The following is a 26,771-nucleotide window of genomic DNA, read 5'->3' on the forward strand; positions in this document are numbered from 1 at the left end:
ATTGCTAGCCTAGTCACCAATGTTCTATTTAAGGAAGCCATAGATATTAGTGCTGCAGCACTATATCCTGGCAATCTAGACCCGCCGCCATTGCGTGAATCAGTATTCATTGAACTTATGAACTCAGCAACTCGCGTAGTTGAGTTCAGTTTTAACGACACCGTGAATGCCCAAATGCCATCCATGTATGTCCAAAAAAGGGTGTTGCCATGGGAACCCCTCTAGAGCCAGCTCTCGCAAACATCTTTGTTGGGTTCCATGAGAAACATGTCTTTGATGGAATGACACCTAACCTTCTACCCCTTGCATATTTCTGATATGTAGATGATACGTTTGCTTTTTATAATCTGCAGCTAGAGGGGCAAGGTATCTGAAAAATTTGAGCAATGGGTGAAGCTAGCTGCTTCACGCTGTTACTATGCAGTAGCAACATGAGTGGTATTCGCCATTAACAAGATGTTGCCGTCAAGCCAGAAAGACGTTCTGCCTATCACACAAATGAGTAATGTTGTATATGAATTTCAGTGCCAGTGTGATGCTAGGTATATATACTGTATGGCCCAAAGACTGGCGGACCATATCAAACAGCATGTCCCTTCCACTGTTTGCAATGGGCAAGGTACAGACTGTACCCAACAAGCCCGTGTTTGCAAAACTCAAAACACAGTGTCCAACATTAGATGTGATTCTGCGATTGGACCACATTTGCTAAATAATCCTCAGTGTGCTAAGAATTACACTGACAACCAATTTGAGATTGTCAGTCGGGCTCGCAGTGTGGCACATTTGCGTATACTAGAAGCTATGTATATTAATACACAGGGCCCTGTTCTTTGCAGACAGAAAGAACAAGTACACACATTGGGCAGAATCATCTCAGATTTGCACTAAGCATGGTAGCGGGTGGGGAAAATGACGTATCACGCCGTATTGTCCCAAACCTGCCAAATTAATTATGCATTCCCAGCAAACATGCCGATTCGATGGTGGGTGGGTTCCAATTGGCCCGCCGTGCCTCTTCATCACGCCGGGCGCCACATTTAAAGTACAGCCGTGTGCACATCTCACAGTGCTTCCTGCCCATGGCTGCTGCAAATCTACATGGCCCCAAAAGGCAAGAAGACTGCAGCCCCCAGATTTAGTGTCGCGTCCCTCAAGTGCCTTTTGGACGCTATGGAGGCCCGCCATGATGTCCTCTACCCCCCTGCTTTGGCCGCAGGAGGGACAGCGATGCTACCACTCTGGCTTGGTAGGCGATGGCAGTGGTGATCAGTGCCAATGCTGCACAGAAGAGGTTGCCAACCAATGCAGATAGTGGATGAATGATCTCATTTGTGCTGCAGGCAACCATCTCTAAACTCATACACTCAAGCCCACATTCACTGGCATCTCACTCACTGCCAGCTCAAGGGACATCACCACTCACTCTTTCACGCACACCCTCACATCTCCATTTGGCCCCATCTGCTCTGGAGACTGCCTCCTCAGCCCTCAATACCTTGAGGCCACTTGCACAGTGCCCCCACACTAACTCTGGGATACTTCCCTTCCTCAGTACAGCCCTCACTCCGCTGCCTCCTCCCTTGCCTGAGGCCACTTCTCCCCCTTTCCCAAGCAAGCCCTAGCCCTGCAGCTGTACAAAGCCACCCCTGCCTTATGGCTGGTTTGGTAGGTAGAGTCCTGCCCGTGAGCCCCCCCTAAAAATACTGTGGTGCTGTCTGTTAAGCCTGGTGCTGATGACTGCGAGAGTGCCCAAAGCAAGATGGGCAAACAAACCTCAAAGTCCCGAGTGAAGTGCAGCTTGCCAGGTGCACGTCACTTAGAACCATAGAACACTACAGCACAGAAAACAGGCCATTCGGCCCTTCTAGCCTGTGCCGAAATATTAGTCCCATTGACCTGCACCTAGTCCATAACCCTCCAGACCTCTCCCATCCATGTATCTATCTAATTTATTCTTAAAACTTAAGAGTGAGCCCGCATTTACCACATCAGATGGTAGCTCGTTCCACACTCTCACCACTCTCTGAGTGAAGAAGTTCCCCCTAATGTTCCCCCTAAACCTTTCCCCTTTCACCCTAAAGCCATGTGCAGTTGTGAAACACGTCGGCATGCAATCACTCTGACGTGGGCGGGTGATCCAGTGTGGGGGGGTGAGTCCGACGGGCGAGCCTTATAATTGATATGCAGATGTATTACAATGAGGTTCCTGACGTCCGATGGCAGGAAACGCCATTGAGGGGCTGAGTGGATGATCGCAAACTAGTTTGACAATGTTGTGAAACCGACTTTTGGCTTTCTCTCCATATTATCTGCTCATGCTGCTGAGCACACCCGAAGCCAGGGGGCATGGAAAACTTCACCCATTGCGCCTGTTTCAGCTAAACAACACTAGTGACAGCCATTCACTGGCTCATTCCTCAGGGCAATGCCTTGACCGATAGAAGTCAACCTGCCTGGTTTAAATTTCAAACAATGCTTAGCAGTTAACTGTCAGTCACCATTAACTGGTGCGTTCTCCATGGCAACACTTCTACCAAACAAAGTCCATTTGTCAGCCAATCAGCACTCTCTTCTCATGCGGTATAAACTGTTGTTCCCTTTGCATTTGATATTCTTGTGAATTGTCCTGATGAGAGCAAGACGAAAAGCTTCGACAAAAAAAATCTTTTTTCAGCAATATTTTTACTGTCTGTTTTTATATTTCTTGATAGATTATTGTCATATTTTAATTTCTCCCTCTTTATTTTTTTTGAGTCATCCTTTGCTGGTTTCAAAGAATTTCCCAATCTTCTGGCCTACCACAAATCTTCGCAGCATTGTATACCTTTACTTTCAATTTGATACCATCCTTAACTTCCTTAGTTAGCCACGGATGGTACACCCTTCTTATTGTCTTTCTTTCTCAATGGAATATATCTTTGTTGAGAATTATGAAATATATCCTTATATGTCTATCACTGCTTCTCTACCATCTTACATTTTAACCTACTTTTCAGTGCCCTTTGCCAGCTCTGGCTTCATATCCTTGTAATTGTCTTTACTTAAGTTTAGCACAATAATTTTAGACCCACGTTCCTCACCCCCAAACTAAATATGAATTTCTATCATGTCATGATTGCTCTTATCTAGAGGATCCTTTACTGAGGTCATTAATTAATCCTGTCTCATTACACCATACCAGGTCTAAAACAGACTGTTCCCTGATTGGTTCCAGAACGTATTGTTCTACTAAACTGTCCCAAATACGCTCTATGAGCTCATCCTCAATGCTACATTTGCCAATCTGAGTCCAATCTATTTGATTCGTCCAATCTATATGAAGATTAAAATCGCCCACAATTATCGCAGTACCTTTCTTACCAGCCACCCGTTATTTCCTGATTTATACTCTGTCCTACAAGGTAGCTGCCATTAGGGGGCCTATAAACTACTCCCACCAGTGACTTCTTTCCTTTGCTATTTCTTATCTCTATCCAAAGTGATTCTACATCATGATCTTCCGAACCAAGGTCATTTCTGCTACTGTACTGAGCTCATCCTTTATTTACAGAGCTACCTCACCTCCTTTTCCTTTCTTCCGATCCTTCTGAAATGCCAAGTAACCTTTAAATATTCAGGTCCAAACCTTGGTCACCTTTTAACCATGTCTCTGTAATGTCTATCATGTCATATGCATTTATTTCTATTTGTGTTATCAGTTCATTCATCTTGTAATGAATGATGCATGCATTCAGATAAAGAGCTTTTAGTTCCATTTCCATACCATTTTCCCCTACTCTGTCCTTATTTGCTGGTGCTCTCTTGCGTTTGTATACTCTCACCCATCCTTTAGTACTCTGGTTATCATTACCTGTGTTGCTGCCTTGCACTATTGCCTTGCCATTTCTCTTTAACTTTCCAAATCTCCCCTCACGTGAACCCTCCACTCTACTATTTAGTTTAAAGCCCACCTACAGCCCAAGTTATACAATTCGCCAAGACACTGGTCTCAGCACGGTTTAAACGAAGACCGTTCCAATGGTACAGCTCCCTCTTTCTCCAGTGCTGGTGGCAGTGCCCCATGAATCAAAACCCATTTCTCCCACACCAATCATTGTGCCATGCATTCAACTCTCTGAATTTATTTTCACCATGCCAATTTGCTTGTGGCTCAGGTATTATCCAAAGACTATTACCCGCACAGTCTGCCTTTTAATTTAGCTCTAGCTGCTCATGCTCCCTCAGCAGAACCTGTTTCTTCGTTCTACCTATGTCATTGGTACTCACGTGGACCACAACAATTGGATCTTTGCCCTCCCACTCCAAGTTCTTTGCCAGCCCCGAGGAGCTGTCCTTAACTCTGGCACTTGATAGGCAACACAGCCTTCGGCTCTCACACTCTCATCTGAAGAAAACACTATTTTCCCCTTAAAATACTGTCCCTAGCTGTTTACCTAATTAATGCCTCTGGGCTTCAGCTCTCAGGTCTCGCTGTCTCTGGCTCCCTCACTTGGACCACTCTTTCTTCAGCCAATCAACTCAAGGCCTTCCTGTGATGTCACAGTTTGATTTTCTTTTCCTCACTTTATCAAACCTAAGTATGCCCAGGTCCGCTCCTGCTTTGCTTCCTTTCAGGTCCGCTTCCTGTCAGGTTTGCTCCCCCGACTCTCTTTCTCCTGGTAAGCGATAGGCCCTGAGCCTGAGCATGAGCTTCAATTTATTCTCTCCCTGCTCCTGCTTCATCCCAGGTCCGCTCCTGCTCTTGACTCTCTCTCCAGGTTACGTTGATTCTCTCTCGAGGTAAGTATTGTATTTGTATATGGGTAATTTTTGGTAATAATGGTTGTCATTTTATGTTTAATTCCCATTTATTTTATGGAATAACAAATTTAAAAGAACATCCATTCACTAACTATAAAGTAATTAGTAATACTCTGGAATGATAAATATGTGACACAAGAAGTGTGAGAACTGAAAATTCATGCTGCATGCAGAACTATTGATATAGATATAGTTGGATCTGGGTAACTATATCTCTCCATATTTTTCAACATCAATAACATAAGAAATAGTCTTACCTCACCATGTGATTTGACCGCCTGGAATGTCAATATGTATCAGTAACCACAATCTAAGTCTTGAACAATATGAGCAATGCCGAAGGAGGTCTATTGGTATTGCATAATACTACGGCCCAGATCTTCCAATCAGCGTCGGAGACGGTGTGTCTGATGTTGACTGCGATTTAATCTGCCCACTTACCATTTTACGCTGGAGCCTTTGCATCTTCTGATGCTAGCTCCAGCAGGGATGCAAGGACGAACAGTCGGGGGGCCAACTGTTGAGCGTAATTCCAGTGCAGCCACACTCCTTTTCTTGCCATGAGCTGAAGACACTTCCCTTAAGATCTGGCTTCAGTCTATTGACTTACATTGTTTTAAATAGAGCTGTTAACCCCAACAGTGCACAACCTCCCCTCATTGACAGTGTTAATCCCCTCCCTTACCCCCTGACAATGCTCAAACCCCCCTCACACCCCCACCAACAATACTCAACACCCCCCACAATGCTGGCTCTTCCAACATTGGCTGGACAGCAGCCAGGGATTCCGGAAGGTGAGTCAGGAGTGGTGGGTGCGGAAAGGTTTCAGCACTGTCTGGGAGTGGGAGGAGTGGTGTGGGGCCGGGGTGAACATTGTTGAAAGTGAACATGGCCAGGGGTGGGAGTGAACATTGTTGGAAGGGAGGGTTGAACATTGCTGGGTGTGCCGTTGTGCTTTGACAGTACAACTGATTTACTTAGAGTTACCCTGGCTTTATACTTGCTATAATAAGCTCCAAGTAAATCTGTGTAAAAACCTGGGTAAATATGGGGCAAACAGCCCAAATTTCCTGGATATGGCCATGTGATTCCACTGTCATAGGAATCGTGGAGCAGCCTGGCCAGGATAAAACGGGAAATTGGAAGTTTAAACTTACCACGTAAGTACAGCAGATGTGCGCACATCGCGACTTCCTCAGGGTCCAGATGTGCATCAGCAACTTAAGTTGCGTTGGAGGCCTCCTCCATATTGAAAGATTTGAGCTTACATTGTGCAATACATGGTACAACACTCTTCTCATTATAAAGCAATACATCCTTTAAAATACTAAGGCCGAGATTTTCTGTGCCCGCCAACATCGGGCGTGTTCGGTGGCATAAACAGACAATATAGGGCAATCGGATTCACAATGGCGTGAAACCAGTTCGCAATTGACCGCTCAGCCCACCGATGGCAGGTTGCATTTCCCACCATCGGACATCGTGACTCTCATTGTAATACATCTGCATATCATTATTAGGCCAGCCTGCTGGAATTGTCGCCTCCTGCGGGATCATCTGTCCACGTCAGTGGGAAAGCATGCTGTGTTTTGCAGCAGCACATGAAAGGCATGCATTTGGTGGGCTGCACTTTGAGGGGAACTCGGAGGTGAGTACACAGTAACTTTGTGCAGCGCTCGCCAGGGTCACCTGTTGGAATTCAAGCTTATGGGGCGTTGCAGGGTGGTGGGGAGGTTAAGGGCAGCCCTGCCAATGAGGCGACTTATGGGGGGGGGTTATGGGCAGCCCTGCTGTTGAGGCAACTTGTGGATTGGGGGATGGGGGTGCTAGGGCTGCTTTGCAGTTGAGGTGACTTATGGGGTGGGGGTGAGTGTTAAGGCCAGTCCTGCCATTGAATATAGAGTACAAGCATTCGGGGTGGGAAGTAAGGTGGGCAAGGGAAGCGGCCACGCATTAGGGAAACCTGGATAAAGTGACCATTCGTCTGCAACTGAGACAGTTCAGGCGCAGCCACATTGATAATGACTAGAGTTCGGCTTCTAGCTTATCTGCTCACTCAAGCAATGCAGAAGCATAAAAGTGCCACCAAATGCTCCAAGGCTTTTCAGCCCTACCCCTCTGCCCCCAGCACAGACTGCAAAGTAATGAGTATTTTAGTGAACTGCAGGACAGTTGGACAACTGCACACATTGTACAATCACCTCACTAAAGCTTGCCATGGAGCAGTCACTGCTGGAGACGCTCACAGCCTCTTGCAATGTCAACATCCCGGTTTGGACCAGTCTCCCCCATGGTTCAAGCTAACAGTGCAGCCTTGCAGCATGGGTTAGGGAGAATGCCTGCTTCTGAGCTGAGAGCACAGCATGCAGTGCAATGGGCAAGGCTGCTATCAATTGGGCAGGTGGAGTGGGGCAGACATGGTGGGGTTTCGGGCAGCCACGCTGCACACTAATCTCTGGCCATCCAAGTGGTGGCCAGCACTCTCCGGGAAGTGTTAAGGGGCCTTCACACTTAACCAGGACAGGTTCTTAGTACACCATGCTAACAACATGTCTCTCTCTTTCAATCTGCAGGAGGAGTACATCAGGGTCATGGAGCCTGGTGAACTAGCTGTATGCCTGATGGCCTACAGAGAGCGAAGACGACAGAGGAGAGAGCGACTGAGGCTCCTGGCTGCACAGAGGCAGGAGCAGCAACCTCAGGAAGGAGGGGTGGCTGGGGCTTCCGCACATGTCACCCAAGAGACATAGCAAGCCGTCGCTGGTTGGCGCCTAGAGACACCCAGGGTCTACAGATGCCGCCTTTCATTCCTGCAGATGACCAAGAGATCTGAGGCTATTCTAAAGCTAGGTCCCACTGGTGTGTGTGTCTGCGCTGGTGCAGGGTGTGGGTGAGCGCTGTGATGGGGCTTCAAGGAGGGTGCCTCCAGATTCCTCTTCAGAGGTTTCTTCGGGGCTTGATTGGAGGCCCTGGGCCATGGACTCCATCGGCTGTTTCCAAGATGTGCCTGCGGAAGCAAAGGGAGATAATTTGTGCATGGCAGTGGCCTGTGAAACGGGACACATCACTCACAGCATGGTTGTCTGATGGATGTTGCACTGCTAGACCCTCACTTGACGGAGCACCGCTGACCTCACAGTCAGCACAGGAATGGTCCAGATCATAGCCGACCAGCTGGATGGCTCTATTTTCAAAGTCCGTGTGGACCTTGATTTCAAGCATTCCTCCACTGGTCTGCGACCTCTCCCTGTTGTTGTGTCAGCTTGTCCTTCATGAATAGAGATGGAGAAAGTGTCAGCCAGACGCCTGTTAGGCCAGATGATAAGTATGCCTGGCATGTGTGGGTGGTGAGTGGTCCCATGGACGGGATGAGGACAATGACGGTGAGTATGAGAGAGTGAATATTGATGTCCCTTGGACTAGTAGTGAATGAGGGCCCTGTGGATGTGTGATGGGTTTGTGAGTTTGTGAGCTGAGAGCGATGAGAAGAGTGACTTACCCTGGCGGAACGGAGGAGATCCTTCATCCTCTTGCGGCACTGGGTGGCTGTCCTCTTTTGAAGGGCGTTGGTGCTGACCACCGCTGCCACCGTCTCCCAAGCCTGGTTGGTCATGCCACTGCCCATCCTACGGCCAGAATAGGGGTAGAGGACATCCCGGCGGGACTCCACGTCATCCAAAAGGCATTCCAGTGATATGTCACTTAACCTGGGGGCTGCAATCTTTTTGCCTTTCAGGGCTATGTCTTCCCTGCAGCAGTCGTGTTCTGGAAGCATTGAGATGTCTGCGCGAGGCTGGGCTTTAAATATGGTGCCCGGCATGATGAAGCAGCGAGGTGATGGCGGTCGGACTCTCATTCGGCATGTTTCCCAGGAATGCATAAATAATGTGGCGGGTTTGGAATGATACGGTGTGAAACTCCACCATCGAAGTCGGCGATTAAAATGTCGTCTTACCTGCCCGCTACTGCACTTAGTGCAAATCTGGGATGATTCCACCCTAAGAATAACACTCTGGGAGATTTCTTAGTTTGTATAATTTATGAACTATATTGGTGAATTAAATTAGTCAACCAAATGGGTTAGCTAAGTATTTTAAGTATATTAATCAGCAGTTCATCGCAATTACAAATTGTTAGAAGAGAGCTCTTCTGATTATGAACACTAGATTCAAAAATGTATTACCAAATTTGATTAGATAAATGTAAAGGTAAAAAACCATACCTCTGCATCAATCCATTTGACACCATCTTCGGTATGTAGTACACGGCCGTAGAAATAAACGGGCAGTACATACTCTGGACGAGCCTTTTCCCAAGGGTTGCCATTTCGCAGCCAGTCATCAGCTTCCTCCACCTTTAATCATGCAGAATAAAGTTCACTTTTATTCATATGAAAATAATTTATCACACCCTGCACAGAAACTTGCTTCCAGGTTTGGAGCATAATGCAGACAGGTTGAGAACAATTCAGTTTTATCAGGACAGCTCTGTTATATTTTTGAGGTTTTTTAAGCCAGATGTTTTTGTGAGTTCAGCATATTAGACTATTACATAAATGATACCAAGCCTACTCCATGAAGTGGAGTGTATTTTTATCTGCCTGATATCTATATAAATGCAAATCAAGGTTTAAGTATAGCTCACTGTTTTAAAAAAAAATCCAGTGTCAGTCACACAATTCCAATATAAGAAAAGCATTCTTTGGACGCTTAAGAATTTTGTGTTGAAGAATTTCAATTCCTGTAAGCTATTGCAGTAGGTAAGAGCTTGTTTATAAATGTGTATGACTATTCTGCTAGTTTGGAAGCATTCAGGACCTTTGCCAGGGAAGAAATAACATTGGAATGCAACTGATCCATTCCCCTAATGATATTGAAAAATCAGGCCTTTAACTCTTTGTCCCCTCACAGACGGCCAAGAGAATGGAGCCAGGAGCTGGGGAGTATAAAGGACCAAAGATGGCTCCAAGGTTTGACGGTGACTCCCTACGAGTTCTCCTCCAGGCTGTGAGTGATGGGCGGGAGGTCCTCATGCCTGCTGACAGGAAGAGCAGACCTCCCAGCCAGACAAAAGCAGCCTCAACGGAGATGGCAGCAGAGGTCAGTAGACTTGGGGTTGTCCAATGAATCTGGCTGCAGTGCCGCAAAAGGCTCAATGACCTTTTGAGATCTGCAAGGGTGAGTGTGTCACCATTCTGGAGATGAATATATATGGAAGGGTATGATATGAGTCAGTTATGGGATTGTCTTCTGTGTTTCCCATGTGTGTAAGACGGCATGATGCAGACATGCCACTCTTCCTGGCAACGGGGATTATGAGGGGGTGGGAGGGTGGGGGATCTGCAACACCTGTTAATTGGCAAAGAGCACTGAGAAAAATGTGCTGCTGACAAAATGCTTAATTTGAAGGCCCGATTGTAGCACAGCATCATCATTACAATTTCCTGCTTTAATTGAGGGAGAAGAGGGTGGACAATGCCAGAGAGAACAACAGGACTGGAGGGGATGTACCAAACTTGGCTATCCTGACACCCATTAAGGAAGAGATCGTAGAATTGGCTGCCAATGAATCGAGGTGGGCCATAGGTCGAGTAGAGATAGGAGGAAGGCCCCTGGGTGGTGAGATTCCAAGGGTGCATTTTTATAATTCCAGGAAACAGTTCTGAAGGGGCTGGGGAGGAGAGGGTGCTTCAAGCTCAGGAATCTGGCAAGAAGGTAGCATTGATGGTTTGTGACTTTTGAGGCTTACAGACATTGGGGAGGAAGGTCTGCCTCTATGTTGAAGGATCTAAGGTTCAAACACTGATTCACATCCTCCAATAATTCCAGTATCTGCAATGAGGAAGCATGTCTCTGCAAACTTACCTCAAAGGATGAAGATGCCCCAACTCTCTTTTTATTTCCTGCCCCGACTCTCTTTCTTTTTGTTTCCCTGACATCAGCAGCTGCAGGCAATAGCCACAAGGGATGGACTTTAATCTCTGAGGAGGAGGTGGATGCCTCAGAGGCTGCAGCATCACATCCTTGCTCGGCACCTAGCACCAACGCAGATACATGCACTTTGGTGGGTATGCGCTACTCGGCTGTAATGGATTGACACACTGGTGAAAGCACATCACAGTTACATGAACAGTTCTCGGAGACAGAGATGGAGAATGCCTCTGGCAGTCGGAGGAGTGCTGGAGATGACCTAAATGCTGAGCCCCAGGCTGATGATGACCCCTTGGAGTTGTCTGTCAGGCGGCAGATGCTGGGCAGACAGCGTGATGTGCATGGAGATGTGGCAGGGATACCAGAGAGGTTGCGTGATCTGACATGGACATTGGAAGAATCCATACAGGCCATGAGCACTGTGATGACCCATTCTACAGATCACATGGCTTCCTCCATTGACACATGATGTTTGGACCTGCACTCCATTGCCTTGTCTCTGAGCTCCAGGGTCCAGAGCCAGGGCGAGAGGGGGACAAGGAGCCTGCAGTCACGTCCTGGGTCCTCTCAGGAAAGCAGGGAAGGATAAATGAACCTTACGGCGGCAGATGAGCAGCTGCTGATGTCATCAGGGGAACCTCTCAGGATGCTTCTGATGGGGACAGCCTCTCCTCTGCCCCTCTGACATTGGCACAGATTCCTTCGAGTGCTGTGGTGACAGATGTGCGTCCTGCCATTGTGCAGGAAACTCCCAACACCCTGCGGTCCTCATGACCTTAGGTGACCAGAGGATGCCTGCCAAAGTCATCCCAGGCAAGAGGGCATAACAATCAGCAGCCTATCTCCATCACAGCTGGCAGGGGGAGGGGTGCACCATGCCACAGCACCCACAAAAGAATCAAGAAAGCCCCACATTAGTCACACATGGGTGCCTTTCTTATTTGTGAAATTTGACGATTGCTCTGGGTTATTATTACATAAATGATTTTTCTTTTCAAAGATTATCTGGCTGCATCCGTGCATTATCTGTGTGATTGTTTGGATTTGGATTTCTTTGATGCTCTTATATGAGCCTGTGATTATGTGGGTCCCTCTGTGTGACATTATTTCGCTGACTCACAGTGCCTGGTGTTCATGACAGGGAGCAATGAGGAAAAGGTGCCAGGGGCTAGGAAGGTGCTATTGAGCTGGACACATTCGGACTTTGGAATCTTCTAAGTATCAGAGCTTCCCTTGTCTTATGGGTGTTCAGATTCTTCAATGGAGCAGCTTGCACAGCCATCTGCTGCGGCTCACCCTCCTCTTTGTTGGTATCCTCATCAGAAGACCGGGCTGTCTCCATTAATCCCTCCTCTGACAGGACCTCCACTCTCTGGAGGGCCTGGTCGTGCAATGCACAGCAAATGGCTATCATAAAGGACAGTCTGGCTGGTGCATATTGGAGAGTGCTACTTGATATATTGATGGCCCTGGTCTTTATGTCTGTCTTCACTGCAGAAGACTTAGAAAACTTCCCAAAGATACTTGAAAATCAAAAGGTGAATGGGAAGGAGGAACTTAAAACAATCACCATCACTAAGGAAAAGGTGCTGTGAAAAATATTAGACCTAAAGGCTGACAAGTTCCCAGGACCAGATAGCCTGCATCCTAGGGTCTTAAAAGAAGTAGCTGCAGAAAAACTAGATGCATTGGTTATAATCTTCCAAAATTCCTCAGATTCTGAAAGGGCCCCATTGGATTAGAAAATAGCTAATGTAACATCTTTTATTTAAGAAAGGAGAGAGATAGAACGCAGGAAACTGCAGGTCAGTTACTCTAACATATGTCGGAGGGAATTTGCTAGAATCCATAGTTAAGGAGGTTATAGCAGGATTCTTAGAAAGTCATAATTTGATCATGCACAATCAACATGGAAGGGAAATTGTTTTTAACCAATTTATTAGAGTTTTTTGAGGAAGTAGCAAGCAATGTGGATAAAGGGGAACCCATAGATGTGGTATACTTGGATTTCCAAAAGGCATTTCATTTGATAAGATGCCACATCAAAGGTTACTACACAAAATAAGAGAACATAGTGTAGGGGGTAACATGTTAGCTTGGATAAAGGATTGGTTAGCTAATTGGAAGAAGGGAGTAGGCATAAATGGATCTTTTCGGGTTGGCAGGGTAGGGCCTTCACCTACCTTTGCTTGCCTGCTGCTGCCTCCCCTCTACAGCCCCTCATTCCCACCTTCCTGCTCCTCATGGCGTATCTGCCCCTGGCCAGCTTGACTCCTCTTCCCCTCCTCACTGAAGGAGGTGCCTCCAACAGAATATACAAGTTCCATGGGGAAATGTTTCACAGTACAAATGGTGCAGTGCTCAATGATATTGAGAGCACTTGTGTTTTGGCCCTCTCCCTGAGGAATTGCCCTGATGCAGATGAAAATGATATGAAAAGCAAAATTTTCAACACTACCCAAGTCTCAGCAGACTCTTCTATTAAAGCGAAGCGCAATCACACTTGCAGACTTTGTATCCACCTTTTCAAAAGTGCCTGGAAAAACCAAAACTCTCCACCTGCCGTGTTTCTCGTGCACTCACTGCATTACAGCATGGGCAATATTTCGTCCCATCAACTGGATTCTAAACAACCTTAATTGCTTGTTAATTAGGTATAGCAGGTGGGCTCCCGATTTCAGCACCTGCCTATCTACCGTATTATGGCAGGCCATCATCACGCCAGATTTAATGTATTGGTGGGACTACGGCAGTCCTGCTTTTTCAAGGTAAAATTCAACCCTATGCCTCTATTTATAAAGTCCAGGATCCCATATCCTTTATCAACTGCAACAAAAATAACCTGTATTTATAGAGCAAATTTTGACAGCATCTTCCAAACCCGTGACCTCGACCACCTAGAAGGACAAGGACAGCAGATGCATGGGTACACTACCACCCACAAGTTCCCTTCCAGGCCACACACCATCCTGACTTGGAACTATATCAGCATTCCTTCACTGTCACTGGGTCAAAATCTTGGAATTCATTTCCTAACAGCACTATGGGTGTACCTACACCACATCGATTGCAGCAGTTCAAGAAGGTGGCTCACCACCACCTTCTCTAGGGCAATTAGGGATGGGCAATGAATCCTGGGGAACACCAACTTATACCTCCCTCCAGTCTGAAAATCAGTCATTCACCACAACTCTCTGTTGTCTATGCCTGAATTAATTTTGTGTCCACTTTGCTATTGTGCCTTTTATCCCATGGGCTTCAATTTTGCTTGGCTAGGAACACTATTCCGGAAATGCTCTCCTACTTTGTCATTCTCCACCTGATCCACTTCATTCCCCAGGACTAGATCCAGCAATGCCTCCTTCCTCGTTGAGAAGAAAGCATACTGATCAAGAAAATTCTCCAGAAAACACTTCAGAAATTCATCGCCTTCTCCGCCCTTTTAACATAATTATTGCCCCATGCAATATTGGTGTGGTTTAGATTTCCCACCTAAATCCTCAAGGCCATTCAGCACTATAATACTTCCTAGCACTATAATATTTTCCTTAATCAAAAGTACTACCCTCTCACTTTGTAACTTCCTTATCTTCCCTGAATATCTTTTTTCTAGAATATTAAGTATCCAATCCTCCACTTTTTTGAGCCAGATCGCAGTTATCGCCACTGTATTATATTTCCAAATGGCTATTTGTGCTTGCAGCTCTCAAACCTTATTAACCAGATCAGAGCTCTGAAACCCAGGCACATCCAGTCATGAATGGTGGGTGGACAATTAAACAACCAACAGGAGGAAGAAGCACAGTGAATATCCCATCCTCAATGATAATGAAGCCCAGCATGCGAGTGCAAGCGACAAAGCTAAACCATTCGCAACCATCTTCAGCCAGAGGTGTTGAATGGATGATTCATCTCACCTCCCCACCATTACAGAAGCCAGTGTTTAGTCAATCCAATTCACTCCACACAACATCAAGAAACAGCTGAGCACACTGGATATAGCTGAGGCTATTGGCTCTGCCAACAACCTGGTTATGGTGTAGAAGACATGCTCCAGAACTACATGTGTCTCTGGCCAAGCTGTTTCAATACAGCTACAATACTGGTATCTATCCAACAAAATGGAAAATTGCCCTGGTATGTCCTATCAGTCTACTCTCGATCATTAGCAAACCGATGGAAGGGATTGTCAACAGTGCTATCAAGCTGCAATAACTCATCAATGACCTCAATGATACTCAGTTTGGGTTCCACCAGGACCACTCAGCTCCAGGCCTCATTACAGCCTTGATCCAAATATGAGTAAAAGAGCTGAATTCCAGAGGTGACATCACCAAGTACTGCATCAAGGAGCCCAAGTAAATCAGGGGAATTTCTCCACAGGTTGGACTTCTACTTCACCGAACAGAAGATGGCTGTGGTTTTTGCAGGCCAATAGTCTCAGCCCTAGGACATCACTGTGGAAGTTTCTCAGAGCAATATCCTAGGCCCAACTATCTTCAGTCGCTTCATCGATGATCTTTGTTCCATCTTAAGGCAGAAGTGGAGATGTTTACAGTATGCAGTTACATTCGCAACTCCTCAGATAATGAAGTAGTCCATGCCCACATGCAGCAAGAACTGGATAACATTTAGGCCTGTATTGATGCCACATAAGTGTCAGGCAATGACCATCCCCAACAAGAGAGAATTGAGCCATCTCCCCTTGACATTCAATGGTATTACCATTGCTGAATTCCGCACCCTCAATATCCTGCGGGAGGTGGGGAGGGGTGATTACCATTGAGCAGAAACTTTACTGGGCCAGCACATAAATGCCATGGCTACAAGAGCAGGTCAGAAGCCTGGTACTCTGTGGCGAGTAACTCACTTTCTGACTCTCCAAAGCCTTTTTATCATCAAAAAGGCACAAGCCAGGAGTGTGATGTAACATTCTCCACTTGGCTAGATGAATGCAGCTCCAATAATGCTCAAGAATAAAACTTTGTGCATTTACATTCACGAACTCATGCTCTCCAAACTTAACTTTTCTTCTCTATATTTCCTATGATCCCACCTAATTCTGCATTATTTTTTAACTCTACCCATATCTCCCAGTCCTCTGCTCTCCTTTTGTATCTTATATTACCACATCTTGGTGCCCAAGCCCCTGTTGAGTTAATTTAAACCCTCCTCTGTAGCACATCTTACCTGCCCACAAGAATATTGGTACCAGCTCTGTTCAGATGTAACCCGTCCTTATTGAACAGGTTTCTTCCAGCACAGAACTGGTCCCAAAGTTCCAGGAAGCTGAAGCCCTCCCTCCTGCACCAAGTCTCAAACCATGCCACAACCTTCCAATTTTTCCTCTCATTACCAGGTAATCCACAGATTACTTTCTTTGAAGTCCTGTTTTCTTTAAGTTTCTTGCTAGCTCCTTAAACTCTGACTGCAGAATCACAATCTACTTTCTCACTGTTTTCGGTTCTGACATAGACCACAACTTCTGGCTCCTCAGCTTCTTCTTGCAGAACGTTCTGCACCCTCTTAATTATGTCCCATACCCAGGCGGCAACATATCAGGTGGGTCTCTTGTTGGTGGTAGCAAAACTGTCTGTCTCTCACCTAATTACTGAATCCACCATTGCTACTGAATCCACCATTGCTACTGGATTCCACCATTTTGCTGTACGCCTTTGTCTCAAGGTGTCAGATACAGAACTGTACTACTTTGGGGTGCCATCACTCTCACCAGTATTCATTGCTGAATATTGGTTTAAAGAGTGTTACATTCTTGAAGGACTCCTACACTGCCTGCCTCTTCCTACCCTTTCGGGTGACCAGCCACTTGCTATTTTGAACTGGGGATATTTCCCAACTCGAGCTACCTGCCTTGGTAACGAAAATCCAGCTCATTCACTCAGAAATTCAGAATCATAACTCACTTACAATTGACATACTATGCAAAAGAGTTTTCAAATTGGGTTCTAAAGTTCCCTAAGTTTGCCATCATTAAATTATGCAATACAGTGCAAATGAACATACTGGAAGGACCTTTCATGCAATGAAAATTATTGGTTTGTTGTCTGCAATTTCGCATCTATTGCATATATAGATGAAAAGTCCCAGGCTGTGCGGCCATAATTTTTGCATGTGGAACTCTGCTGGTAGTAAGAGGCCATGAAAATTTCCACCCAGTGATTACAAAAAAGTTAACGCTTCTACTAAAATAATAACGAAAATTAGCAGTTAGGAAAAATAAATTTGAGAAGATAAAGAAAACTGAAGGAAATTAAGTAATTCAAAAACATGCCTGCCATCCATCTTTGATCTTCTGATTGAAAATCCCATATTCATATCTTATGCCATACCCATATGCAGCCAGGCCCAGTGTTGCCATGGAATCAAGGAAACAGGCTGTTGGAAAAGTACAATCAAAACAAAATTTTAAGAAGATAAATAAAATAAACATTTCATAAGTATAAGCTTGCAAATGGTAATGACTACGTCAGTAAAAATTCACATGTGAAGCATCCCTTTGACCCCCAACTAAATTGTGCATATTACAATAAAATCCTTTCTGTCGTGCTTCTATGTAACTTATTAATAGATGGCATTATCACTTTACTGATGCGATTACACATTTCAATGAGCAGAAAATGCTCTCAGATTACAAAACAAGCCTGTAGGTTTCTACAATCCATGCTAATCAGATATTTTACAGCATCAACCAAATGCTACATAAAATGAAATAAATTTGTCATTTTCATAAAATCCCTTTCAGAATTTTGGAATATTTCCTTTCTAAAGAGATTTGTTATTCTGTATTTATTCTCCTTCTCAGCTACGCCAGCAACATCAGTAATGCAGAGTAGCATGTGCACTCCAAAGCAATTATATACTCTAGAATGGGAGCCTGAACTTTGTAGTGGCCTAGGAGCCAAACTAGCCCTCATTACCCCAAATATCCCTCTACTAAAAATATACGTAGGGCAGAATCGTCCCAGATTTGCACTAAGTGCGGTAGTGGGCAGAAAAAAGAATGTTTTACCTGCCAGCCTCAATGACAGCTCTTTACGCTGTATCGTCCCAATCTCGCCTCATTAATCATGCATTCCTGGGAAACATGCCCTTTTGCTGGCGAGCAGCCTCCAATTCGCCCACCAAGCTGCAACCTCGCCACTCCCTCACGCTGGGCGCTATATTTAAAGTGCAAACCTCTCAGTGCTTCCAGCCCAGCACTGCTGCAGAGAAGACATGGCCCCGAAAAGCATGAAGACTGCAGCACCCAATTCAGTGACAGATCCCTGGAATGCTTTTTGGACGCCGTGGAGGCTTGTCGTGATGTCCTCTAACCTTGCTCTGGCCGCAGGAGCGGCAGCAATATCACCAATCCGGCTTGGGAGGCGGAGGTCAGTGCCAAAGCCCAGCGAAAGAGGACAGCTACCTAGTGCTGAAAGAGGATGAATGATCTCCTCCGTTCCTCCAGGGTAAGTCACTCTTCTCATCACTCTCAACTCACACACTCACAAACCCATCACACATCTACAGGGATCTCACTCACTGCCAGTTCAAGGGACATCACCATTCGCACTCTTACACACACGTTCATTGTCCTCATGCTGTCCATGGGACCACTCACCACCATACATGCCAGGCATACTTATCATCTGAAACAAAAATAAAAATACCTGGAAAAACTCAGCAGGTCTGACAGCATCTGCTGAGAGGAACACAGTTAACGTTTCGAGTCCGTATGACTCTTCAACAGAACTAAGGAAAAATAGAAAAGAGGTGAAATATAAGCTGGTTTAAGGTGGGGTGGGACAAGTAGAGCTGGATAGAGGGCCAGAGATAGCCAAAAGATGTCATAGACAAAAGGACAAAGAGGTGTTGAAGGTGGTGATATTATCTAAGGAATGTGCTAATAGGTGACATTAAGTGTAAGACAGTCACTGAGGAAGGAAATATGGCTGTGAAGGCGAGTTTTAGTAAACACCAGGAGAGAAATGGAAAGCAATGAAGGTGAACAAGGCAAAAGAGAGAGACGGAAATCCTGTCGGAGAGAAGAGCAATACTTCTTCAAGGTAGGCATTCCTTGAAGAGAAGTGGCAGTTAATTAAACACTTCTAACAGACCACGTGGGACTGTACAGCACAATTTCAAAGAGAGCTACAGGAATGGCATTTACATTTGACAAGCCAACCTTGCTAGTGGAGTCTGTGCATCTGCTGAGACAATGGCTTCCCAAACACCCCAGACCCTCAACACGAATGGCACCCCTTTTAACCCATAATAGCTGAGACATTATCAGTCCTGAAAACAATGCCAAATTCCAGACACTGGAATAAACATCTTTTGTTGAAGTCACTGTGGAGAAGGAAGGTCACATGACCCTAGACTTTGGTTTTTTTGAGCAGTTTAATATTACCTTTCTGAGCTGTACAGCCAGTCTGCTGTTTAACATCCAAATGACAGGCCACACAGAAGCAAACTCTGTCCAGTTTGGGGCACTGGCTATTCTAACCTGACTCTAATGGATGATTTTGTATCATCGCCTACAGAGCTGATGCAATCTCTGTGTGCCTACTTCATCTTGAGGCATCAACGCCACCTGAAAAAGCAAATCTTATGACACCATCACTAGCCAGCCGACCATCAAATGCCTACTTGAAAGAATGCCTCATTGGACTCTGACTTTGGGACTCTGGAACTCACATGAACCAATATTCCTTTTTCGCTGTGGTCTTTGTACCATAAAACCTCCTTTTCTCTATCCCTCTTTTTACTGTGTGAATGCAGAGTGGGACATTGCTAACACTCCTTTTCATGAGTTTTTAATGTGTACAATAAACTAACCTGCTAAATTAATCCTAACTCGAGTTTGCTGTGAGATTATTAGTAAAATTGGATCACAAAAAAACCAAGGGATTAGGAAACTACACCACCACTTATTCAAAAACAAAACTAATTCAAAACGCCTTCTGTTTACTGAGAAGTGGTAAGAGGAAAACAGTGCTGTTTAAACTGACACCCATCCTGTCTGTAACATTATTTTTCTAGGGTTAGGTGACTTCTTAGCAGTCTTTAATCAAGCGTTCATCCCCACAGTTAAATGAATAAACCCATTACATAGTGCATGCTTTCCATCCCTATGACTGACATTACTGGAAGGGCTAAGGAGAGGAGACATGACATGGCAGGATGATATTAAAACAAATATTCATCACTACTTATAAAAATTATGTTTTTAGGAAAGCTAAGAATAGTTTCTTCAATAAAAGCACCATCCTCAGAGAAACCTTTACTGATGGCCTGCTACTCATACTTGGCATGAAAAGAAATAAATAGAATTTCAAATTCCTCCTTTTTATTTGGTGTAGTGTGGAAGATAGTACATTTATGATGGCAGATGGGAAGGTGGAAGAATACAAGTACCTGCAAGCCTTCCTAAACCTCCATTGCCAAGACCAGCATCATCTTCAATTTCCTCCAGTTCCTCAATATCTAAGCCCAGCTAAAGTAAATAGAATGCAATGGAATTAGTTACACATTTACGTAGTTGTTTGCAAAGGTAAAGCAATAGTTATTTCAATTGCACTCTAAATAGACTTTAAATGATTTAGGCCAACTTGGTGGGGTGTGAGGCTTGTTCAGGTGGGATGCAGCAAGTGTAAATATTGTAGCAGGGTAAGATCTGAAGCACAACCTCATGCAGCAGAATGAGTAAGGCCATTTTTAAAATCAATTTAAAAATTCAACAGGGTGGTCTATACAAATAATAAAATGATCAGAGAAACTACCTCCAGCCTAGATATTTCTTGATCTCTTTTGCTAATAGGAAATAACTTTGGAGGTACCAAGCTCCTTCCAATTCACAAACAAATGCATCACTGTTAACTGGGACTCTGTTCCTGTCATTCCTCCAGTATGCTACATGTTGTGAATCACTCCTAAAATTGTTGTTGGTTGTGATCAGTAAGGGCATTAATTACAGATGGGACTCCCCACCATTGATGTATAATTATGGGCACCCCAGAGTTGCTAAAGGCAATGACAACTGAGTCCATTAAATTCAGCCATGTTTCTGTGCTTCACTCTTGCCCAAATTTTGCTTCATGACTGTGGCACACTTGCATAGTTGCGTTGATTCTTACAGTTAGTTCTAAATCCCTTCCATCTCACCATGCTTCTTTACCCATCAGGGAGATATAATCAAACTTATCATCAATACAAAAGCTCCCCGTTAGAAAGCCTTTGGAAGGCAATTTGCACAGAGAAGAGGCAGTGAGGAGGAAACAGAATAGAACGTTGCCAGGAATGAAACTGAAGTGAAGGTTAGATTTAGGAAGAAATAGTGGCGAAGAAGAGAAAGAAAAAATGACACAAGGAAGAGCAAAACAAAAGGAAACAGAGAGAGGAGCAGAAGTAAAGAATAGCTACAGTGATAAACTTTACATTTTATTTGGTAGATTTATCAGTATTCATAATGTGGGATGCAAAACTTATGAGAACATTTTGGTGTGGCCTAGGTCAAAAAGTATGAATTAGTGGGGCCAATCTTGAAAAAGTCTGAGAGCCACTGCTTTCGGTTTATAGTTTTTGATGATGCTACATAAATCAAAACATTTTAGAAACAGAAAAAAGCCATTTTACCCAACAAACTGATCCCTCAACAATACATCAATCATACCATCAGTCTCATCGCATCCATCTATTATTTCTCCCTCCAGAAACATTTCTATTTGCTTCTTGAACCCTTAGAACTGTCTGCTTTGATGCCTTTCTCTGGTAAGCTATCATGGAAAACCATTATCCTATAAGTGAAAAAGTTCCAGTTATATCCTATCTTCTGTCATTCCCTATTTGGGTCTCTTCACTCATCTTCTGTACTCTCCATTTTTTTTCTTTATACTTTCATGGGATGTGGGCATCATTGGCAGTGTCAGCATTTGTTGCCTATCCCTAACTGCCATTGAACCAAGTGCTTGCTAGGCCATTTCAGAGGGCAATTAAGAATTAACCACATTCTGTGGGTCTGGAGTCACATATAGGCCAGGCCAGGTAAGGATGGCAGGTTTCCTGCCCTAAAGGGCATTAGTGAACCAGATGGGTTTTTACAACAATCAATGGCAGTTTCATGCTCACCATTACTGAGGCTAGCTTTATATTCCAGATTTATTAACTGAATTTGGGTGCTGTGGTGGGATTTGAACCCATATCCCCAGAGATTTAGCTGGGTCTCTGAATTGCTAGTCCAGCAACATTACCACTATGCTATCGTCTCCCATCACTGAAATTGTGCCAGTTGAATTCACAAATGACATCATGTGTGATTGTAACCATGATTTATCATCCCTTTTGATGTTCCCTTACCGTTTTATTGTCTTCAAAACTGCCACAGTATCCTCTGCAAATATTTCTTCCAGAAACCATCTCTGTGTAGCAGTTTAAGGGTCTGGCACATAAAGGGTTAATGTGGGACTGGATACAGTACCACTCACATAGTGATATAAGAGAACACATGACCCACACATAGAGGTCAGTGAAGTGTTGGACAGAGCCTTGTGTAGAACCAACTTTGGAGACATATCCTAGCTTGAACCCTTTATTGTAGATTTGTAAATAGTTACTAGTCATTAATAAATATTTACTGTTGAACTACCTAAGACTATAATTACCTTACTAAGATCTACCAAATTATACCCAACATCTTAAAAGATGGTGGCAGCGAATGGAAAACCCAAAACCTCACAAAGACTGCAGAAGAAAATTAAAATCCTGGAAATCTGAAGGAAAAAAAATCAAAGAAACATTCTGAACTGAAGAAAAGCTCAAGAAGCGAAGGCACAGAAGGAAATTGCTTGAGAAAAGCTCCAAAAAAGGTTTGGAAGCTGAAGGCAGAAATAAAACTCCTCACTGCAGCAAAATACTCCATAGGATCCTGCGGAAGTCCATCTTCAAAACCCAAAGAGAGCACAGTCAGCAGACGTAACAGGGGTGAACTAAAAATTTAGAAATTCCTGGACAAAGCAAATCCTGAAAAAGTTTAAATACTCCCATGGTCAGGAATTGCCATTTAAATCGCTGTGCAAGAAACTCAATTTCCAAATTGGCGCCTAAAGATGTGGCAGCCGAGCTCACTCTGAAAAAAAATTAATTGCGACAAAGTAGGCAGCTTTAAATCCAGAAAAAGCCGGGATTCGACGGTTCAGCAATCTGTAAATATAGCACTAAAATGGGGAAGGCTCTAACCAGACAGTCCAGGCAGACATTGTTGAAAAAATTTAAACATTGAAATTGCGAATGTCGTTACTGAGAGAGCCCACCAAAACAGGCAAGCTTGGGAAAACCCTTTGTGTAGGAGCCTATGGTGGCACCATCTTAGCTTTTCGGAAACCTCTTAAAGCTGAGCCTGCATTTAAAAATATTTAACCATGGATCACAAATCAACTGTTCCAGGTCAATTTGGACTTATCCAAGGCCCAGATCAATCATAAAATTGGGAACTTTGGAGAAAGAGATTCTTTAGATATTGGGTATCTAGATCAGGCTTAACATCAACATCAGGTTTAAGTAGGAAATCAGAAGCAGTCCAGATTAATATGTTTTATAGTCATTCTGTGAATTAGCTGATAAATTAATCCTAAAGCAGTGCATTGATGAATCCTCAACTAGCTTCGATGAAATATTAAAAGCCTTTCACAAACATTTGAATCTTCAAATTGTGAAGCGTACAGAGCTTAGCAAGGGGTATTGAAAACACCCAGTAAAGCCACGAAAGGGAAAATGACAATACCCACACAAACCACACGATAGTGCCAGATGCAGAGAAAAATCCAGAAGTCTTAAAAATATATCTTTTGACAATCCTGACACATTACCCAAACTGCAACAGCAGGTAGCAGTGCGGAGTAAATAGCTGGCTGTGAATGAAGGAAAGTTATCTGATGAAACCTTAAAGAAACAAACTCCGCAACAGGAAAATGGAAATAAGGTTGGAAAATGTTCACATCAAAGCTGAATTGGAAGAAATGAAAACCAAGAACCTAGAATGGTAAGAGAAAGTACAAGTTCTCACAAAAGAGCTTGAAGAGTCTCAAAAACAATTGGCAGAAGTGCAATTACAGAATGTGGCCTAGCACAGAGGAATTGTACTCTGCTAAAGAAAAACTGATAGGTGTAGAGAACCAACTTTCACGTATGAAAGATAAGTTTGATAAGGATAAACAAGAGCTGATGAGAATAGTGGAATGTCGCTTACAGGAAGAACACTTGAAAGAGGACTTGAAATGTCTATATGATAACCTGTTAGAAACAAATTCAACAAAGATAGATCTTCAATTAGAACTTGATGAACTTCAAGCATCGAAAGTCTCTAATAAGCATCATGAAAAGTGCCTGGAACAGAAGGAATTTCTGATGCATCAGAATAGTTGCTTAAAAGCAGAATTGACAACCAAAATTGATGAATGGATTCAATCTGAACAACATGAAGGATGAGATGCGAAGCATTTAAGAGCAAATCCAGGATTTGAAAGCCGATAAGGAAAATTGTATGAAACATATTGAAAATCTAATGAATGATTTGAAAGACTCTAAAGAGCAGTCAGTGACCATGGAAGAAACATTCCAAAATGACTTAAATCCCAGATGAACCTGTCAAACTTATATAAAAGTTCCACGGATAATTCTGAAATGAAGACAACTGAACTTACCAGAGTAGTTGTGGAGCTGAATGAGAAGATTCATAAGCTTGAAAAACAACTGGAAACTAAGGGAGTAATCAAACATCTCAGTAGGATTGCGAAACAAGTGAGCAGGAAGGTTCCATTGTTGAAATGTGAACTTCCAAAGCATCATGGCGAACCACATGAAGGAAGAAAGGGAAAAAACACTGTAGGGTGTTCAGTCACCCCATAAAGAACAGGATAAATCAACTACCTTTCGTCACTACAACTGGGAAATCAACAAAGAGCAATTCAATGCCAGGGAACAAGAAAAGATGAAAAGACACCCTGATACCAGAACAACCTCCAATTTAACAAATTTTACCCACAACGACAGTGCCACCAGTCCTCTGACAGTAGTGAGAACAAGATATGGAAGGATTATAAGGCCTCCGGACCACCTGACCGTATGAACTCAGAGACTTGAGATGGGGGAGATGGTAGTAGTAATGATGTAAATACATTGGGTAAACTGGGATAAACACTTGAGGGGCGGTGTAGTATAAGGGTCTTGCACATAAAGGGTTAAGGTGGGACTGGGTACAGTACTGCCCACATAGTGAAGTAGGAGAACAAGCAAAGCTCCTAAATTGGACCTTTAACGTACATCTGGGGGAGGTGATGGCGTAGCGGTATTGCCGCAAGACAAGTAATCCAGGGACCCAAAGCAATGCTCTGGGGACCTGGGTTCGAATCCTGCCATGGCAGATGGGGGAATTTGAATTCAATAAAAATCTGAAATTAAATGAAACCATTGTCGATTGTAAAAACCCATCTGGTTTGCTAATGCCCTTTAGGGAAAGAAATCTGTTGTCCTTACCTGGTCTGACCTACATGTGACTCCAGAACCACAGCAATGTGGTTGACTCTTAAATGGCTTAGCAATCCACTCAGTTGTATCAAACTGCTACAAAGTCACAAAAAAGGAATGAAACCAGACAGACCACCTGGCATCGATCTAGGCACTGGAAACGACAATGGCAATCTCAGACAAAAACAAAAATACCAGTAAAAACTCAGCAGGTCTGGCAGCATCTGCAGAGAGGAGCACAGTTAACGTTTCGAGTCTGAATGACCCTTCAACAGAACTAATTCGGACTCGAAATGTTAACTGTGCTCCTCTCCACAGATGCTGCCAGTCCTGCTGAGTTTTTCCAGGTATTTTTGTTTTTGTTTTGGATTTCCAGCATCCACAGTTTTTTGTTTTTATCTTAATGGCAATCTCAGTCCTGTCAACCTTGCAAAGTCCTCCTTACTAACATCTGGGGGGGTTAGTGTGCAAATTGGGGAAGCTGACTCATAGACTAGCCAAGCAACAGCCTGACATAGCCATCCTCACTGAATCATATATTACAGAAAACGTCCCAGATACCACCATTACCATCCTTGGAGATGTGCAGAGGTGGTGGCACAGTGGTATACAGTCAGGAGGGAGTTGCCCTAGGAGTGCTCAACATCGACTCGGGACCCCATGAAGTCTCATGGCGTCAGGTCAAACATGGGCAAGGAAACCTGCTGATTATCACGTACCGTCCTCCCTCAGCTGATGAATCAGTACTCCTCCTTGTTGAACACCACTTGGAGGAACCACTGAGGGTGGCAAGGGTGCAAAATGTACTTTGGGTGGGGGACTTCAATGTCAATCACTAAGAGTGGCTCAGTAACACCACTGCTGGCCAAGTCCTAAATGACATAGCTGCTGGGTCTGCAGCAGGGGGTGAGGGAAAAACATACTTGACCTCATCCTCACCAACCTACCTGCTGCAGATGCATCTGTCCATGACAGTATCAATAGGAGTGACGACCGCACAGTCATTGTGGAGTCCCGCCTTCACATTGAGGATACCCTCCATCGTGTTGTGCGGCACTACCACCATGCTAAATGGGATAGATTACTAACAGATCTAGCAACTCAAGACTGGGCATCCATGAAGCGCTGTGGGCCATCAGCAGCAGCAGAATTGTACTAGAACACAATCTGTAACCTCATGGCCTGGCATATCCTTCACTCTCCCATGACCATCAAGCCAGGGGATCAAACCTGGTTCAATGAAGAGTGCAGGAGGGCATGCCAGGAGCAGCACCCGGCATACCGAAAAATGAGGTGGCAACCTAATGAAGCTATAACACAAGACTACTTGCATGCCAAACAGCATAAGCAACAAGTGATAGACAGAGAAAAGCGATCCCACAACCAATGGAGCAGATCTAAGCTCTGCAGTCCTGCCACATCCAGTCATGAATGTCGGTGGACAATTAAACAATTCACTGGAGGAGGAGGCTCCACAAATATCCCCATCCTCAATGATGGAGGAGCTCAGCACATCAG

At 44.3% G+C, this 26,771-nt stretch overlaps 1 protein-coding gene across 1 annotated transcript in view; it reads right to left on the minus strand.

Moving 5' to 3' along the window:
• Positions 1–26,771, minus strand: part of pygl (phosphorylase, glycogen, liver) — a 165,549-nt gene that overhangs the window by 125,735 nt on the left and 13,043 nt on the right. Inside the window, exons 3-5 of the mRNA XM_078563411.1 lie at positions 20,151–20,229; positions 17,026–17,129; positions 9,026–9,157 (exon numbers count right to left, since the gene is read on the minus strand). Coding sequence (XP_078419537.1) covers positions 9,026–9,157; positions 17,026–17,129; positions 20,151–20,229 — 315 coding nt within the window. The remainder of the gene's footprint in view (positions 1–9,025; positions 9,158–17,025; positions 17,130–20,150; positions 20,230–26,771) is intronic.

The sequence above is a fragment of the Cetorhinus maximus genome, chromosome 18 (genome assembly GCF_964194155.1).
Source record: "Cetorhinus maximus chromosome 18, sCetMax3.hap1.1, whole genome shotgun sequence".
In the NCBI taxonomy this organism is placed as follows: Eukaryota; Metazoa; Chordata; class Chondrichthyes; order Lamniformes; family Cetorhinidae; genus Cetorhinus; species Cetorhinus maximus.